The following is an 18,738-nucleotide window of genomic DNA, read 5'->3' on the forward strand; positions in this document are numbered from 1 at the left end:
ATATTGAATGAAAGTGAAACTGCCGAAGTGCAGTTGAATTTTAAAAAAAAATGAAATACACGAAATTACATGAAACTCCAGAGAAAACCTTGATGGTGACGTAATGATGTTAATCGATTTATGGACTTTAAGATAAAAACTTACAAGGACATGAAGGATATTCTAACAGAGACTCATATAAACAGCTTAATCATATTATTGCCTTATTTAGATTATAGTAAATAATTTAGTTACTGATATCCATGTACACATAGTCAATAACCACTTTCACAAAGTGATACCAGTGAATATCCGGAGATCTACCGATAAATTCAAGAAAGCGCTGTTCACATCGGTAAGAACATTCTGGAATTTTTTTGGAAAAGACCATTCACACATACATTCCAAAATACAGGTAAATTCTGACTTCATTAACCAGAAATGACCTCTAAATGGCTGTGCTTGTATTTGTAAACACAGAAGGGGTCGAGCTTTTGTTGATGGTTGATGGTACATAATATGTGTGTGTGTTGTAGCCCTCACTGGCTGCTCCACGTGCACATACATCAAGCAACTGAAGCAGAGTTTGAAGGTAAAAACGAATTTACTGGTATTTTCATAAAGGACCTGTTCTATGGTGGCCGAGAGAGCTTAATGCGCAGCAGTTTAAGAAAACACATGCAATTACATAAAACACCTGCAAATAAAGAAACAATCTTCGTCAATTTGACAGCACATGTGCTGCAAATTGGTCACAACACAAACAACTGAAGAAACGCGCTGCAAATTGGTCACAACACATACAACTGAAGAAACACACTGCAAATTGGTCAACAAAAATAACTAAAGAAATGCACTGCAAATCGGTCACAACAGAAAGAACTGAAGAAACGCGCTGCAAAACGGTCACAACACAAACAACTGAAGAAACGCGCTGCAAAATGGTCACAACACATACAACTGAAGAAACACACTGCAAATTGGTCAACAAAAATAACTAAAGAAATGCACTGCAAATCGGTCACAACACAAACAACTGAAGAAGTGTGCTGCAAATCGGTCACAACACAAACAAATTAAGAAACGTGCTGGAAATTGGTCACAACACAAGTGGAGTTCATTTATAAACTAATTTCGAGAGGATCACATGCTTATAATTGCTTGCAGCTGCCACGCATTTTCCAATTGATTATTCACCAGTCAGATGATTCCTTGGCCACTATAAGAGCCCTAGGTTTCATACCACAGACATCTTCAGTTTGAAGAATACCCCCTTCCACCCCTACATCTCCTCCTTTTCTAGATGGGTGGCATGGTGGCCCAGTGGTTAGCACTGTTTCCTCACAGCAAGAACATCTTTGGTTCTGGTCATTAACAAAACCTTCAGATGTTTCTGTACAGAGTTTGCGCGTCCCCCCCTTGCTCGCTCACAAAAAACAACATTAACATTACTTTATACCGGACACTGTAAAAAGGTCATTCCCAGCCACTAGACTTTTCTGACAGGTATTCAAGTGTCATCGAGTGACAGATGTGAACGTATGTTGTAGGACAACGAAACGGGAGTTATTGTTAGAGATTAAAGACAGCAAACATTTGTGTTTTTTATTTTTGCATTTTTATTTGAAACATGACAATAAAAAACACAAACACTGTAATGAAAGTATCAAAACATATGCTTGTTTGTTGTAAATATGTGTAATAATGACAAAAAATACTCATTTGTGCATCTCTTTACTTCCGTCTGCAGCCATGCTCCATTGCAGATAGTATATTCTGGGAATTTTTTTTAGCCCTTGGTTTCAAGTTTGGTTCTAAAAAATCTCTGTTTTAAGGGGTATCTAGCCCTTCCTCTTAGCCCTACCCCTTCACATGAACACACAGGGGAAAAGCTAAGGGGTACAATTGGGATTGGGCCTTACCCAGCTAGCAAAATTCATGTAGCTCAAATCCGGCCCACACGAGACATTTACATCCGGCCCACATACCGCATTGAATGATGGCACTTAAGCGTTCCTTTCCTGTTTGCCAGATCCAGGCAACAATTAAGCCATAGCATAATCACATTTCAGCCAGAATTCAACCAATTCCACATATTGGCCAGAATTCAAGCAAATGAACCAGAACTGACCCTATTCTGGGCCACAATTTGCTTTTATTCTGGCCCAGATCTGGGCTACAACTTACATTTGTTGCGTGTGGCAAAGTACAAAAATCCCAGCATGCATTGCAGTATGAATAAAATATATAGCTTATTGATGTTCCAGTTTTCATTATTTGATTTTGATTCTGCTGTTTATGTTGATGTTTGTTGATTTTGTCACTTTTAGTATCCTTTTTGTGATGTTTGTGAGTTTTGTTCATTTAGTAATTGTCACCATTATTGAGGTTCATACGCTGATTATTAATGTCTCTGTGACCAGCAGTTGAACCATATAATTTTTTTTAGCTTATAAACCTTCATAATATGGCACGTGCAAGCATGTTATTATGTCACTTCTAATAACGGATTAAACATTGGTTAACATCAGTGGATTATATTATTTCATCACAGGTTGTGCCTCACCTAACTTTTTATTTATTTGTTTATTAATTAATTAATTAATTTATATATTTTTTTCTGTAATGAATAAACTTTTCAAACAAAGTTCTTAAAAGTTACAGCAGCCCAAAAGAAATTTATATTAAGAGCTTCATCGCTATCGGCCCAACTAAAGCAAATACTTTTCTTCATGATGGTGTCTTTAATCTATGTGGTCCACATATGTTTTGAGATGACTGGGCCACATCTTCCATTTCTTCTCTTGGCCACTATAGGCTAACGTTTGCATTAGCCAAAGTTTACTGTGTGGAATATTTGCCAAAGTGGCCCACATATGTTTTAAAATAACTGGGCCACATTTGCCATATTTTGTCTGGGCCACATTAGGCTCACAGCAGCAATAGCCAGAGCTTACTGTGCCAAATATTTGCCAAAAGTGCCACATATGTGTCTTAAGATAACTGGGCCACATTAGGTTTAGACCGAAATAACCCTTAAATGACACATACCACATATTTGCCAACTGTGTCCTCCATCATTTGGGTCAAATTTATCATTTTCCACATGGGCCACAATAGGCTCACATTCAGATTACATTGTGCCATAAGTGCCAAATCTTTGCCTTAAAGGGCCCATATATAAATTTAAATCTTCGTCCCACATTTGCCATTATACAGGTGGGACACTTCAGGCTCACATTCATTTGTCTGGGCTGAAGGAATACCACCAGTGCCACATAACTGCCTAAAGTGGCCCACAATTGTATGCCATCTGGGTAGTCTATGCTACATTATAACATTTAAACCACAGTCTGTTTACAACAGTCTTGTATGTGAGCATGGGTATAATATTTGTGACTGTATTTGCACTGTATGTTTTATCTTAAAAAAAAAGTCAATAATCGTCGGCGCCAATAGCCTAGTGGTTAAGTGCGCCGACATATAAACCATGGTACTCACAGCGACCTGAGTTGGATTTTCGGCTTGAGTTTTTTTGCCGACCCTACCCCTCTCTCTGCTTCCAATGCTTTCCGGTCTGTAACCTTATTTGTCCTGTCTTAATTAAAGGTGAAAAACCCCTTAAAAAAATTATTCAAAAAAAAAGTCAATCATCAAGGATCATCTAAAATTTTCTGCTAAAAAAAAGTCACATTGATATTGGCTGGCCTAAAGGTGAATAAATTAGCAGCACATTTACATTTTTATGTAAACTATGTATTTTTAATGACTTCTTAATAGCCTATAGTTGTGTGTCCTGGCAAAAATTCAGCCTTGACCTGTAGTTGTTTTTTCAAGGCACAGGTTAAATGCATCTTAACAAATAGTTTTGTTTCCATGTGTATGAACCTCAGGCTATTCTCAATGGCTTCGAAAACGCTTCAGTGTGATTGTTTCAGTGACCTTGTGATTATGGGCTGTTACTCTTAAAGAGAGCCACAAAACTACACAGCCACAGCTCGCTTTCAGCATCAAGAACGCTTCGTCTATTATATACCCAAGGATAGTCAGCTAGTTCCATCAGAGGCCGCGTATAGAGAAACAGACAGTTAAAAATAAAGGCTGGATACCTCTGGAGAGTCAGGGTGTGACGGGCTGAAATTGCTGGGTTTGCTGTCCCAGATTTAAATCTGACTTTGTATGTGGCCAATCATCCCAAAACTACTCTTTAAAAGCTCCAAAGCTATTGCACTGAACATAACCCTCAATATGTCAGTCTTTAAGTAGTATTGTTTTCGTAACTAGCCTGCAATTGTGGCTCAAGTTGAATCCCGTTCCAGACAAGCCCTCCATCAATTTCACCCAGTTGTTGGCTGTCAAAGTGTGGGAGAAAGAAGAGCGTTTGTGTGTGTGTGTGTGTGTGTGTGTGTGTGTGTGTGTGTGTGTGTGTATGCGCGTGTAGATTACTTTTTTCTTTCTTTTTTAAGTAATATGGACTTCAGCAGATCAGCGTGCAAGATTTGAAGATTAGCACTTGGCTGTTGTCTGATACTTGACAGATGTTGTGTGCTCAGATGTGCAGTCTGTTTAAACGGTGTTGGTTTAACAGATTGAGAGCGCACTGGACCCAGAAGCAGTATTAGATTCGAGATGGAAATGGTTCTGTCTGGCTGAGAAAAAAATATCTGTTGAGGATAAAGAGGTTGCTAGCGGAAAATTCCTTTCTTGCTTTGAAAAGCAGTGAATGTTTACTGACTGACATGCACGCGCTGCACCTGGGAAACTGCTGTGATAGTTATTTGCTCAACCAGCTATCACTTCAATCACTTCAATGGGTTCTTCTTTAATGTTCAGCTTTGCCTTTAGTTTTCTCTTATCAATATATATATATATATATATATATATATATATATATATATATATATATATATATATATATATATATATATATATATATATATATATATATATATATATATATATATATACATATATACTGTTAATTTCAGCAGATTCTTTCTTTCCTTCTTTCTTTCTTTCTTTCTTTCTTTCTCTAATAATATTTGAATAAATAAAATAAAATGGCTGGCTATGCGGTGAAGATAATATATTTTTTTGTTGGTTTTTTTTTTTTACATAAAAATACTATTTCAGAATTCATACTTTCTTTTTTCATAGTTAAATGTGTATATACTCATTGGCCACTTTATTGGGTACAATAAAGGCTAAATTAGGCTGCCTTGTATCAACGGTTCAGGCTGCTGGTGATGGTGTGGGGGATATTTTCTTTGCACACTTTGGGCCCATTAGAACCAATTGAGCATCGGGTCAATGCCACAGCCTACCTGAGTATTGTTGGTGATCATGTCCATCCCTTATTGACCACAGTGTACCCATCTTCTGATGGCTACTTACTGCAGGATATAACGCCATGTCATAAAGCATAAATCATCTCAGAATGGTTTCTTGAACATGACAATTAGTTCACTATACTTAAATGGTCTCCACAGTCACCAGATCTCAATCCAATAGATAATCTAAAGGAGTATTTCCAGTATCTTGTTGAATCTTTGCCACAAAAGATTAAGGCAATTCTGAAGGCAAAAGTGTTCCCAACCCGGTACTATATATATATATATATATATATATATATATATATATATATATATATATATATATATATATATATGAGCAATATCACACTCGTAGCAGTGCGATATGGCTGTATATCGCCACTGACGGGAGCTGGCCTCGTGCCTTAGTGCCCCAACCAGTGCCAATATACAGCCATATCGCACTGCTACGAGTGTGATATTGCGTAATTACAATAGTTTGACGGCATAATTGTGTGTATAAAAACAAAATCAAACATGGAGAGTCTCGAAAACCCTTTTGTATGAGGAACTACTTTCTTACGCGTTGGATTCAAATCATAAGCTAACATATAAACAGCTGAGCAAGCATCTTTTAACTTTAGATCTGTAGTGTCTGCTTTTTCTGGCTGTATGTAGGCGAAGTAACACACAAAGGGTAAAGAGGCTGTACGGGTGCTGATATTACTTACATATACCACGGCTATCAGCCAATCAGATTCGAGAACCAGACAAAACCGTTGTGCAATTTGAGCACAGTAAAACCCAATAAATGAAGAGAACTCAAACCAACTGAGTACTGTTAAACCTAATAAGTTAAGGCAACTCAAACCAATAGAGGAAACCGATTGAAAACCATTTAAGTAAAAAAAAACTAATCTAAATGAATACTGTGAACTTACTCCAATTAAGTTAAAGTAATGAGGTAGTTAATTAACTCATTACCTTCAACACTGAGTTCAAAACTCTTTTAAAAAAAGTGTAGAATTAACTTTCAGTCGATTTTAAGTTAACTACACTCATTTCATTTAACAAAGTTGACTTTTGGGTTTTACAGTGTATATATATAAAATAAACATTGTTTCATTTATTTATTTTCTTTCTTGTACAATTTTTCGAGACACAATTATCTACATACATAGACATTTTTTTATTTAAAAAACACAGACTAAATGAGAAACCAAACAAGACACAGGTGAAAAGAATCATGCAACATTTCTGTCTGATCTCAAATGGATAAAACCTAAATATAGATGTAAACAGAGTTTAAAATGCTTTGAGCACTGTCAAAAATACATTTTAGTCATGAAAAGGTAGTCAAGAAAGCACTTTAAAGCTAGGTATTCATGCTTCAACAAAGCCTATATGAGTTGGAAAAACTTTATTCTAAAAAAAATCTCTCTGTTCTTGGTTTAAAAGTTACTTTAAATGCATCATTTCTGCAGCTTGGCTTCAATGAAAGATGTTTTTGGACTAAGGAAGTCCAAAGATCTTACATAAGAAGATATTACATTTAGAAGATGTTACATAATTTTAGAGTACAACGATTTATGTCAAACAATTTAAGAAATATTTAATTAAGGAAACCCAGGGTGCTCAAATATTACTGGGCAAACTGGCAGTGGGCACTGGGCAGGTTATAGAGACAAAAATAAAGACTGCACATTTTCAAAGCAGAATAACAGACTTAGCATTGTTTTTTCAAATAAATGAATATGTTCACTTAGTACGTTTTTTAATTTTGCAAAAATATATAGTATTTCTATGATTTCGAAGAGTCAAATCTGTACAGTACAGTACAAACAGTTTTAGGTGAAACTGTGGTTCTTTATAATTCATAAATGCAAGTTATCGACTATTTGCACTTTAAGAATCATGCAGTTAAAACCAAACTAATAAGCATGATTCCTGACAAAACATTGAGGTCATGTGAAGTGAAAAAACTGGTCTGTGCAAAAAATCTGAACATTATTTACTATTGCATTTAAGTCAAATGCTTCAGCAAACAGCCCATTCACAAAAATAAATATGCTAAATGTCAAAAGTCTAGCACATTCACAATAACCAGCTCATAAAACCACCTGTTACAGCTCGTGGATGTACATTTTCTATCAATTACAGTTTGAGGATGTCAATTTTAACACCAATCAGGATGTCCAATCAGGATCTACCTTCAGATGGAGAGGTCTGATTCAGGCACGACTGAGCCTTTTTCAATCCTCCGGAGCTTGTATGAAAATGCCCTTTATTTATGCTTTGTGTTTTTGGATGCCCAGAGGCAGCCTGAACCACACAACCCTGTGCTTTTGCCTTTTTTCAGACCAGATGCTGCTAATGCCTCCTCAATCCAGTTGCCTCAAGGGTTTTGGTAGAAATATCCATTTTAGTGGAGACGTCAAAGTGAAAGACGGAGATGGGAAAGATTGGAATTGATCTGCAGTGGAAATAAAAGCTGCCTGTGTCTGTCTGCACTGGTTTGTGTTTCCTTGCTGTCGATCTAGAGTGTAGGAAACCGCTATTTACCGTCTTGTCCCATTATTGGCTTTTCTCCGGTAAAGTCTGGTGTTTTTGCGGTCTTGTGTCTTGTCTGTTCTGTAAGCAGAAGAAACATCTTTAAGATGGTGCAGTATGTGTTTCTCCTTTTTCAATAAGTGGGTTTGAACTTCACAGTTAAAGGACATCTGTGCAAACATGGAACAGCACAACATGGGTATGAAGAAAAGAGCTCATACTTTGGTCTGCCGCACAGTATGTTCATTTAAAGTGCATAATTATAAGCTCCTGCTTGTGGCTTTGAATGATGTGCTAGTGCTAGTCAGTGACCTTGAGGGTACAGAGTCTGTTGAATGAATTGAACGACACCCAGAGTGTTTAGTAATAGTTTAAGATTTAATAGTTGTATTTGGTCGACCTTCAAACTGGTTTGAAATCTGCTCTTTCATTTTTTCCTTTTGATTATGACTATTCATTCTACCTTAAAGAGATGGTTCAGATGAAAAAAAAAATTGCTTTCATTTACTCACTTTAATGCAGTACAACTGGTAATCTGCAGTTGTTGCTTTAAAGCAATTTTTACCTTTTATTTAACCCAAAAAGATGACATTTTATCAGTCTATATGGATGTAATTAGATTCTGTGTGTTTTCAGTTGAATTTATTTTATTTTTTAAACTTGAAACCAGATTTTTTTTAGATGCCTCATTCATTTGTTCATTCAATAATTTTCCTTTGTCGTAGTCTCTTTATTTATCAGTGGTCATCACAGTGGAATGAACCACTAACTTATCCAGCATATGCTTTACACAGCAGATGCCCTTCCAGCCGCAAACCAGCACTGGGAATCACTCATACACACACATTCACTGTGGCCAATTTTGTTTATCCAATTCACCTATAGTGCATGTCTTTGGACTTTGGGGAAAACCTGAGCACTCAAAGGAAACCAACACAAACATGGGGAGAACTTGCAAACTCCACACAAAAATTTCAGCTGACCCAGCCGGGACTCAAACCAGCCTACTTCTTTCTGTGAGGCAACAGTGCTAACCACTGATCCACCTTGCCACCTTAGATGCTTTAATTTAGGAAAATTTCTTAAATCAAACCAATCTTTCCTTACAGGAGAATTTTTTTTTATATATAAATAATTAAAAATAAATAAATAAATAAATAAATAATGCTCAATTTTTGTAACAAAAATCTGTTTTCATTGAGTAACTCTTATTTTAAAAAGTAGTATCAATAATACTATAAATGTATTAAATCTAAATTAATTTGTTTATTATTGTTGATTGGTTGGTTGGCTGACTGACTGGCTGACGGACTGATTGATTAAGTGATTGATTTATTGATTCTTTATATATATATATATATATATATATATATATATATATATATATATATATATATATATGTATGTGTGTGTGTGTGTGTGTGTGTGTGTAGTACATGAGAGAGTTGATGAATAAATCTTTCTCTAGAGTCAAGCGCTGCTCACACTGTGAGATTTCAGCCACGGTTTTGTTATTTGAGACAAATTTGGGTAATCCTAAAAGATTTGTGAAACCTATGCTTAAATCTCTGATCTTTGATCAATGATTTGACTTGTTCACAGAGAGCAGCTTAATGCCCGTTGCGATCAGATTTTTCCAACGATGAAGTTCTGCCAGTGTCACAAGATTTTCGACAGTTTCCTGTAGTGCGATAACAACATCAATCCAAGAACCAATAGGAGCACTAAGTGATGTTTTGTAAACACATTTCGGGTGGAGCACATGCATATGTTTTAGTAATTTAATACGTCATTGACAATCATTCTATTATCCAATCAGTTTTAACCCAAACCCCTATAAATACCAAAGCTGTCCTACCTGCAGTATCTCACAACTTTAGCATTCCTCCACCACCCCGACACCTCACCTCTTAAACATTATATACCCGGGGGGAGCGTTCTGGGGCCAGGCTAGACAATGTCAAGCGGAAAATGTCAAAACTGTTTTTTTTTTCTAGTTTTATTATTAAAATTACCGCTACATATTGTTTACGTTTGCTGTGAGGAATCATTTCAGAACACAGGACAGTGAAAGTGTCACGAATGGATGACGTCAAACTCCGGGGGAGTTTTCTACCATGTTTGCTGCATCTTTATTGTCATTCAGTCTGACTTTATGACAGCTGAGATCTTACAGTGTAACACGAGAGCCATGTTCGTGCAGTCAGACATGCTACAATCATTTAGGATTATAAATAATAATAAATCGCACTGTGAGTCGGCCTTTAGATCTTAAAATGAATCCAGTTCACAAAAAAGTTAATTCACAAATCAAGAGTTAAGTAACTCACTGACCCAGTAATTTTTCTGCTGCACTTAACAATGCAGATTATAGTCTATCATCATATCAAATCTTCTGTATCACATTACTTCAGATACTTCCAATTATAGCGTAGTTTAATGGTTCTTCTTCACCCATTGTATAAAGCTTAAAAAGCTCCAGTCCTAAGCCTAGTACATTATTTAACAGTTTTCTTTAGCTCCAGAACGAATGACACGAGATTGAGTAAATGAGGGCACAAGTTTTCATTATTTGGCTGTACTATCTCTTCTATTTCTCTCTTAAATTCAGTTCAAGTCATAACCAGATTCAGTTTTATTGCCAAAGATGATTCAGCACAAAAAGCGGCAGACTGTAATATGTAGAGTATCCCTGATTTTCTGAAGAAATAATGACCTCATATTGGGCCACTCTTGTCTCCCATTACTTCTCCTCTGTTAAAGGAGGACAGTTTAACTGGTTTTAAGCAGGAAGCTACTCCTAGCCTGTTTTAGCGCTGTCACATATATTGATATTTTCCTCTGTGACGGACACTGGACCGCAACAGGAATATGTCATGTTGTCATGTACAGCTATGATTAAAGTAAACTGTAGTCTTGTTTATGACACCCTGAATAACAACCAGTTATTATGTTGTCATGGCGAGGATTGGTTAAGCTTGCAGGTGTTATTTTTCTGCTTTTTGTTCAGGACATGGATATTTAACTCTTTGATTCAAACTCAAAATATCTACAGGAGCACCATAACTTTTTTACAAAAATTTTTAGAACATAGAGCAATTGAGCTGGCATAAAATACCTCTAATGGACGTTTGCACTTTTTTCTTTAATCCACCGCCGAGTTGGTCATTCCCACTAATGTGATTCTTAGCATTTCTATGCTCTTTTTGTGTGTCTGCTTGAATGATGATGTGGAACTTTATTTAAGCAAAGCAGCAAGCTATGCAAACTCTTATGTAATGCAGTAATTGGTCACATCAGTAATGTTCAAAAGAAATATGGGTTTAATGTCCCACACATTTGTTGTACTGCAAATGTTTGCCATTCACACAGGGAAATAAATAATAATAAATCAAATCCTTGCACTCTATATTGGATTTTGGGATTCAGTGTGTTGCTTTTTTGTGTGTTTGAGTGTAATAGTCTAATAAAAACGAACTTGGAATTTTGGAAACCTTATAAAAAAGTGCAACTGAATAAAAAATTAATTCTGAGCTTATGTCTGAAACTTGTTACAGTTTTTCTGAGAAAACAATAGCCTGAAATATAGACTTTATAAAAAGAGAGTTTATATCTCTTTTCTTATTTATTAAAGTTGCAATTCTGTGTTTATCTGGGGTAAAAGTCAAGATATAAACTCAGAACTGTGACATTAAAGTGGTCTTTACATTTTTAGATTGACTTTGTTTTGTGAACTCTGGCTTTACAATTCTAAGTTATCTGAGAAAAAAGTCCAGTTTTTAGAGTTGAAGTTCAGTTTAGTTCAGTTCAGTGTGGTTTATTTGCTGAAAGTTCAAAAACTGAAGAGCAAATCCATTTATGCACAACTCCATAAGTCTCATTCCAAGCAAGCCAGTGGTGCCAGTGGCGAGGAACAAACTTCACCAAGTGACGAAAGTAATGGAAAAAAAATTCCTTGAGAGAAACCAGGGTCATTTCTCTTCTAGTTAAACTTATCGTGCTCTCCACTCCTCCATGACCACCACAGCATATGCTTAGGATACAGCCTGGTCCAGGATTATGGAGACTTTTAAAAGTCCTCTATGGTTGGCAACATCTCTTCATACAGTATGTGTTGTCCTTGGGGTCCTCGATACTTGGCATCTTCTCTTCACAAGTCTTGGATCCCATCAATGGCTCTCTAGAGGCCTCGGAATGAGGATCCCCAGGTGGAAATGGAGAACAATTATATAAAACAAATTATACAAATTTTATATGAAGATGTAAATGCAGACTTTTTAGGTATATCTTATCTAATTGTGAGTTTGTCTCACAATTATCACAAAGTTCATAGTAGGGCTGTGCGCTTATTATAACAGTATTGCAATCGCAATTTGCAACGTTGCGATTTGTTAATCATAAGAGGGTGCAATACAAAATATATCTGTATTATTTAATTCCCCCCACACAGAGCAAATGTGTGACAGTCGGCTATGTGTCAGTCTTACTAGCCAATTAAGTGAGCACACTTTCGTTCTGCCCAATCAGAATTTCACAACCAAACTATGCCTACATTGAAAAAGAAAACAAACAGCAAAGGGATGACAAATGGAATTATGGGGTTTACCAATTCAGAAGCATTAATAGACAAATTAATATCAAAGAAAAACAGCAATTGTTATATGGAAATATTTTGTTTTCAAAGTTACAGACAGAGCAACAGGTGATTTTTAAGAGCTGTCGCAGTATTGTTGCCACGGCTGACAGATTATTGAGCTGAAGCTTGAAAATTAAATCCTAAATCAAATCACAATCCCAATATGTAAAAAAAATAAAATAAAAATGTTCACAATTAGATATATTCCTTAAATTGCACAGTCCTAGTTCATAGCTATGATTTTATTTTCTAGAATTGCAAATTTCTTTCTTTTTTTTTTTTGTTGAGAAAATTCCCTCAGACACTGAAAAACTGTGAAATTTATCCTGAATTTGTACTAAAATAAACTCAAAATTTTTGTAACACAGAAAAGATGTTCTTTATATGTGACAACGAACCATATGTAATTCATCCATCACCAGAAAGCTTAATAAATACACTCTCCATTGATATATGATTTGTTATGTAAGGACAATGTTTGGCTGGGGTACTACTATTTGGAAAATCTGAAATCTGAGGGTTCAAAAAAATGTAAATACCGAGAAAATCATCTTTATTGTTGTGCAAATTAAGTTCTAACTGATGTAAATTCCAAATTCCGATTATGTTTTGATATTTTATGGTAGGTGGTAAATTTACCACGTCTTTATATTGATATGAAAAATATGAAAAAAACTTCATTTTGAATCATACAATGTTTTGGCTTTTGGTCTTTTCCAATGTGTTTTTGGCTCCTGGGTCAAATATAAAGGTCTATCCAAACGTCATGCAAATCCAACTGTTATATCTCAGAATTCTGAGTTTATGTTTCATATTTTGTGTTAATATGTCAAAAAAGACCTTTTTCCTCAGAATAGTAACTATTTCTCGCAATTTTGAGTTCTGAGAAAGTTATAATATAACCTGGATATCTCCGGTTAGTAAAATGTATATCTCTGTCTATAAGATCTATTTCCTGGTCTGTTGGATGGACTTTGCAGCAGCACTTTCAAGACAAGCGCTTGTAACACTGCAATGCATGTTCTGTCAATCAAAATCCCTTCATCTTCCATTCAATAGGATTGCCTCTCTACACTATGTCAGTACAGATGAAATTGAGTCAGTCTGCACGAAGGCCAGTACAAAACTCGATTACGACAAAGTTGCTCTCATCAACAGGGACCACAGGGACTCAATAACTGAAACACTGCAGATCTGAATGGCCTGTTGATGGGCCTGGAGACTCATGTCTGTAGAGCATAGAAATGGAGTTTTACATCCCCTTGTCTTGTTGAACAGATTCCTGTTAGTAGATGCTGGACAGTGCGGAGCCACAGCTTTCTACTAAATCTACAATCCATTTTGTTTGATTTTCTCTTATAATCAGTTCCCACTTGTTTTCTGCACAGAATACAATAAGTCAGTCAGTCAAACTAACTGACTTAATCTAACTAATCAATCAATCAATCTGAGTTTTTAAAGATAATTGCAACTGTTTTCTCTTATAATTATAATTGTTTTGCTAATTGTTTATTTATGCAACAAATTTCCTTTCCTTGTTTTAATTCAGAAAACACCAAATTGTGAAATGATAACACAGATTTGTAAGATATAAACCTAGAATTGCAAAAAATTTGGTCACAACTTCATATTAGCCAGAAGTCAAAGCATAAGTCAGTTGTAATAAATGTTCAAGTCTGAGAAATGTTTTGAGTCAGACTTAAAATGTCAAGAGATAAACTGAGGAAAAAAATCAGAATTGTAAAAAAACCCATATACAATTAATACACATAACAAATAATTGATTAAATCCATGACTTACTTTATCATTTTAATCAGTAGTATGATACTATTAAAAAAAAGAACGAAAGAAGCTTGTGCTATTTATAGATTGTTCTTTGTGGCCAGATATCAGAGTTGTAGCATTTGAGCCTGTGAGTTTTTCTGGCTGTGTGTGAGCAGTGTGAGGCCTTGTTGCAGTGTGTGTATGTGTGTGCTGTTCAGAGGAGATGGAGTTCAGTCCCCTGTGTTGATTTGTGGAAGTGAGGCCGGAGGTCAGAGATGAGAGCGCAGGAGGTTTGGGAGATGAATGTGACGCCCTCAACAGCTGCATTTTCTTTATCTGGCTGCATGCTGGCTCTGACAAACTCTTTTTACTCTGTCTTGATATAAACTCTTCATCCTTTCATTTATTAAATTTAATGAATATATATATTTTTTCTTTTTTATCATTGATATTTTTTAACGATTGTAGTATGTGCTCTAGTGCTATATTGATATTGATACTAAATGTGATCATTTAATGTCAGTGGTGTATTATAATTTATCTTTTGCATGTGTTTTTGAGGTCCGTGACTTTAAAGTGATTTTAAAAGCCTTTAGGCATAGCAAATTGAACTTGTTTATAACTTTAATAGTCATGAATTGTATTAAATAATTTTTATTTTTATTATACGATCACTGTACCAGAATACAGTTTAGGCTGATTTATAATTCTGCGTCAAGCGCATGCTTATGCTCTGGCGCAGCCTGCACGCAGTTAGTTCCAGTTAATCGTGAAATGTCAATTTTGTTCTCTTTAACTCTGTGGATGGAAATGCTGCTTTTTTCTTTTTTTTATGTGATATATGTAATGGTCCATAAACCCTATTGATTATTTTAATGTGGTGGTTTTACATCCCTTCTCAGTTTGAAAAAAAAAAAAACAGTAATATCAACTAATTTTATGTATTTTATGTCCTTTTTTTATATAATTTACAATAACTGCTGGTTAGCCTTGTAATAATCAGTATCATACACAGCACGGTCAGCCAGTCCTTATCTTCAGGTACTTTAAATAATCATCTGTTCCATAATAGGATTTTCAAATGACTGATTAATGAAGGTTATGGAAGTTATTCTAATATTTTACCAGAAAAATCAATCAAACCTTATCACACTCTTCAATAACTCTCTTCTATTTAATCTTTCTCTCATCAGATTTGCGTGGCAGATGCCCAGTACCCTATGCCCCTGTCCCAGCAGTACTGAGCAGTGTCCCGTGGACCCCCATGGCGGAGGGAAGGCCCCTGGCCCGCGGCCTCGTCCTGCTGCATAGCCTGCTGCTGCTGATGCCCAGAGGAGTGCCCTGCCGGGGGGCCATACGGGCCCTGGAGTCCCCCTGCCACAGAGCTGAACACCCGCTCATCTCTCACACAGGTCAGCACTTCTGTCCCACACACCTTCGCACAGAGAGCTCTGTACTTCATTTGGCATGTTAATTAATGGTGCTTGCTGATATAAGCATTGTTAAAAGCTATGTTTCCAGAATTTACTTATATTGCATAAAAACATTAGCAAATAAAACACTAGTTCTATTCCATTTGTTCAAGAGAATAAAATAGCACCTTCTTGGAAACTGGTGTGGTTGATGAGTAATAAAAATAATCAGTCCTGCTAGCTTAGAAACCACTTCAGCTCTTTGTTTCCCCTGTACCAAGATTATTGGTATAGTTAAATAAACTGTAGTAACTACAGTGCCTATATATGGAAATCATCATACCCCTTTGAAATAATGACCTTATTTGTCTTACAGCCTGAAATGAAATCACATTGCAAATAACTTTTCCAGCCTTTTCGTTGTTTTCGTTGCTTTCTCCTAACCTGTGCTTTTTTACAACTTTATGATTTTCTGTAGGCACTATATATAACTATTATATTATATTACATTTAATAGTGTGTGTGTGTTTGTATATATATATATATATATACATATATATATATATATATATATATATATATATATATATATATATATATATATATATATATATATATATATATATATATATATATATATATATATAAATAAAAAGTTTGGTTGCAAAAATGGGATAAACACCATTTTTTGATATTTGGAATTTTTAAAATTGGAAATCCCTGTTCAGATGTACCTTAATTGCTGCCATTATTTACATTTAAGAATGCATTTTAGGCCTACTACAAAATGTATTTTTTGACAAAACACGATATCTGCTAGACCAGTTTTTTTTTTACAAAGTGCGATATTACAGTTATAGAACATTGAGGATGCTGTGCGAGCTCAGCATCCCCTGGGTAGAGAGTCGCCGCCGGTGAAGAGCTCCGAGTTTGCTCATTGATTTAATGATAGAAGATGAAGCCTTCAACCTTACAAAAAATGTACAAAACGCTACAAAAGTAAACCAGAATAAAATACCTCTGTCAACAATGTGCAAATGCAGCAGGAAACGAGTCTCCGCTGATGTCAATTTAGAGGAAGGCCAGGGAGCACCTTTTTTCCTGCGCTTCTCCCACCATACATGTCTGCAAGGCGACATTTATAAGTGTACTTTGTAAGTTTATTTTTTAAATAATTCCTTACATGTAGCTGAGTAGCCTATCTGAAGATTTATTTATGGGGTTGCACCTATAATTCATTCATTCATTCATTTTCCTGTCAGCTTAGACCCTTTATTTATCCAGGGTCCCCAGAGAGAGTGAAATTAACCGGCAACTTATCCAGCACATTTTTACACAGCTGATGCCCTTCTAGCCGCAAACCTTCTCTGGGAAATGCACCTATTATTTATAGCCTCACGTTAATTCTTGTTGTTGTTCATTTATTATAAGGGAACATAAAGAGCATAGATTGTTATGGAGAAAAACAAACGGTTTTGCTTTTTCACAACAACCAACCTATAGTTTTAATTAGTTAACAGAACATGTCCTGTGAAATGCAAATTGCAAAGTTTAATGTTTGAGCAGCTTACTCTTGTGCAAAACTCTTAATGATAAAAATGACATTTGAACAGACACTAAACCCAAAACTTTACAAATTCAAATTAAATTAGTTTTTTTATGAAGTATTATGAAGCATTATGAGGAAATGATGAAACTTCTTCATATATTAAATATTGCTTGACTGATGTGTTTTGCAAAAAAATGCCCTCTAAAGCTGTATCTCTAAACTGGGTTTTTCAAGCACAGTTACTGTTTAATAATTCAGATTTCGATTTTATTTCAGTTTTTTGTGTCTAATGTTGGTTTTGTTTAGTTTTGTTTGTTTTTTTGTTTGTCGATTATTGTGAAAATTTTATTTCAGTTACAAAAATAGTTTTCAGGTCAAAAGTTTTAGTCTTAGATTTGACGAAAATAACCTTGCCCCCTTAATATACGCAATCATTGTCATGTTAACTTACATTTTGAGGTGGTGTGATGCTTGTGGAAATGATTGTGTAAGCATGTTGCCAGAGGTAACTGAAAAAATCATTTTGAGCATGGTACATAGCATGTAATGAAATATACAAATTTTACATTATTATGTGTTAGATTTAGTTGATTTAGTTGATATCTGGTTTAGATTTTATGTGCCAATATATTTGGTATTTTTCAGCTGATAGCGGCTTATTATCAATGGATTTGTGTGTGTTTTAGAAAGTCTTTATTTATGTAATCATTATTTTGTTAAAAACATTTAATCAAATGGAATCACACTTATGATTAAATGACATAAATTGCTGCTTAACTAGTTAAAGGTTAGCAGTTGTGGAAAAATCATTATAAACAGGATAAACAAGTTACCTTTACCTTTTTATGTATTATATTTTTTTATTTTCAGAAAAAAAGTGTCTAGATTATATACTTTAATTCAGTTAAAAATATATAAGTCTGTGCATGTTCATGTGTTTGTGTGTGGTATTTTGCTGCATATTTTAATAATGCCTAAACTTTAGAATTTGTTACTTTCATTTTATAAACCACATAAATTTTTCTTTGTTTTTAATTTGGGAATTTATGACACAAATTGATGCTTAAGTATTTCATCAACAGAGGAATATTTATGCTTTTTTCATTAGTTTATTTTTTATTAGATTTTTTCATAAGCTAAACACTAATAAAACACAAATGCACACAAATTCTCGATGGCAAACATCAAAATCAAATATCAAGCAATTATGTGAGTTTGATTTGTGTGTTTGTAAATAGTCCTTGAATTTTTGCTTTCTGACAGGACTAAATCCATTCTCCTAAACTGCGTGTATTGGCCTAAATCATAGAGACCTAATTGCATTGACAAACTCAGTCACCTACCCCACAGCTTAAATTACAACACTCCCTTGCCTGGAGAACATGTATTATAATCAATGTAAATTTAGCAGGCGGATTTCAGTAATTGTGGAGCTGAATGTCAAAGCCAAAGGGGGTCTATTGGGGCTAATGGAGTGGAAAGGCAAGGTCAGTGTTTCAGCTTTAGTGATCTGCTCTGACTGTAAGTGGGAATGG

The 18,738-nt window shown here is 35.1% G+C and overlaps 1 protein-coding gene across 4 annotated transcripts in view; it reads left to right on the forward strand.

Annotated features, from left to right (window-relative positions):
• The window catches only part of sema5a (sema domain, seven thrombospondin repeats (type 1 and type 1-like), transmembrane domain (TM) and short cytoplasmic domain, (semaphorin) 5A), a 397,269-nt gene that overhangs the window by 140,813 nt on the left and 237,718 nt on the right, over positions 1-18,738 (forward strand). For all 4 annotated transcript variants that reach the window (XR_015524511.1, XR_015524510.1, XM_087308760.1 and 1 more), the window contains one exon: positions 15,436-15,654. Coding sequence is in view for 2 of the 4 variants with exons in the window: in XM_087308760.1 (XP_087164886.1) it covers positions 15,507-15,654 (148 nt within the window). In the remaining 2 variants the exon portion in view is untranslated. The remainder of the gene's footprint in view (positions 1-15,435; positions 15,655-18,738) is intronic.

This window comes from Danio rerio, chromosome 24 (genome assembly GCF_052040795.2).
Source record: "Danio rerio strain M-AB ecotype USA chromosome 24, GRCz13ab, whole genome shotgun sequence".
Classification (NCBI taxonomy): domain Eukaryota; kingdom Metazoa; phylum Chordata; class Actinopteri; order Cypriniformes; family Danionidae; genus Danio; species Danio rerio.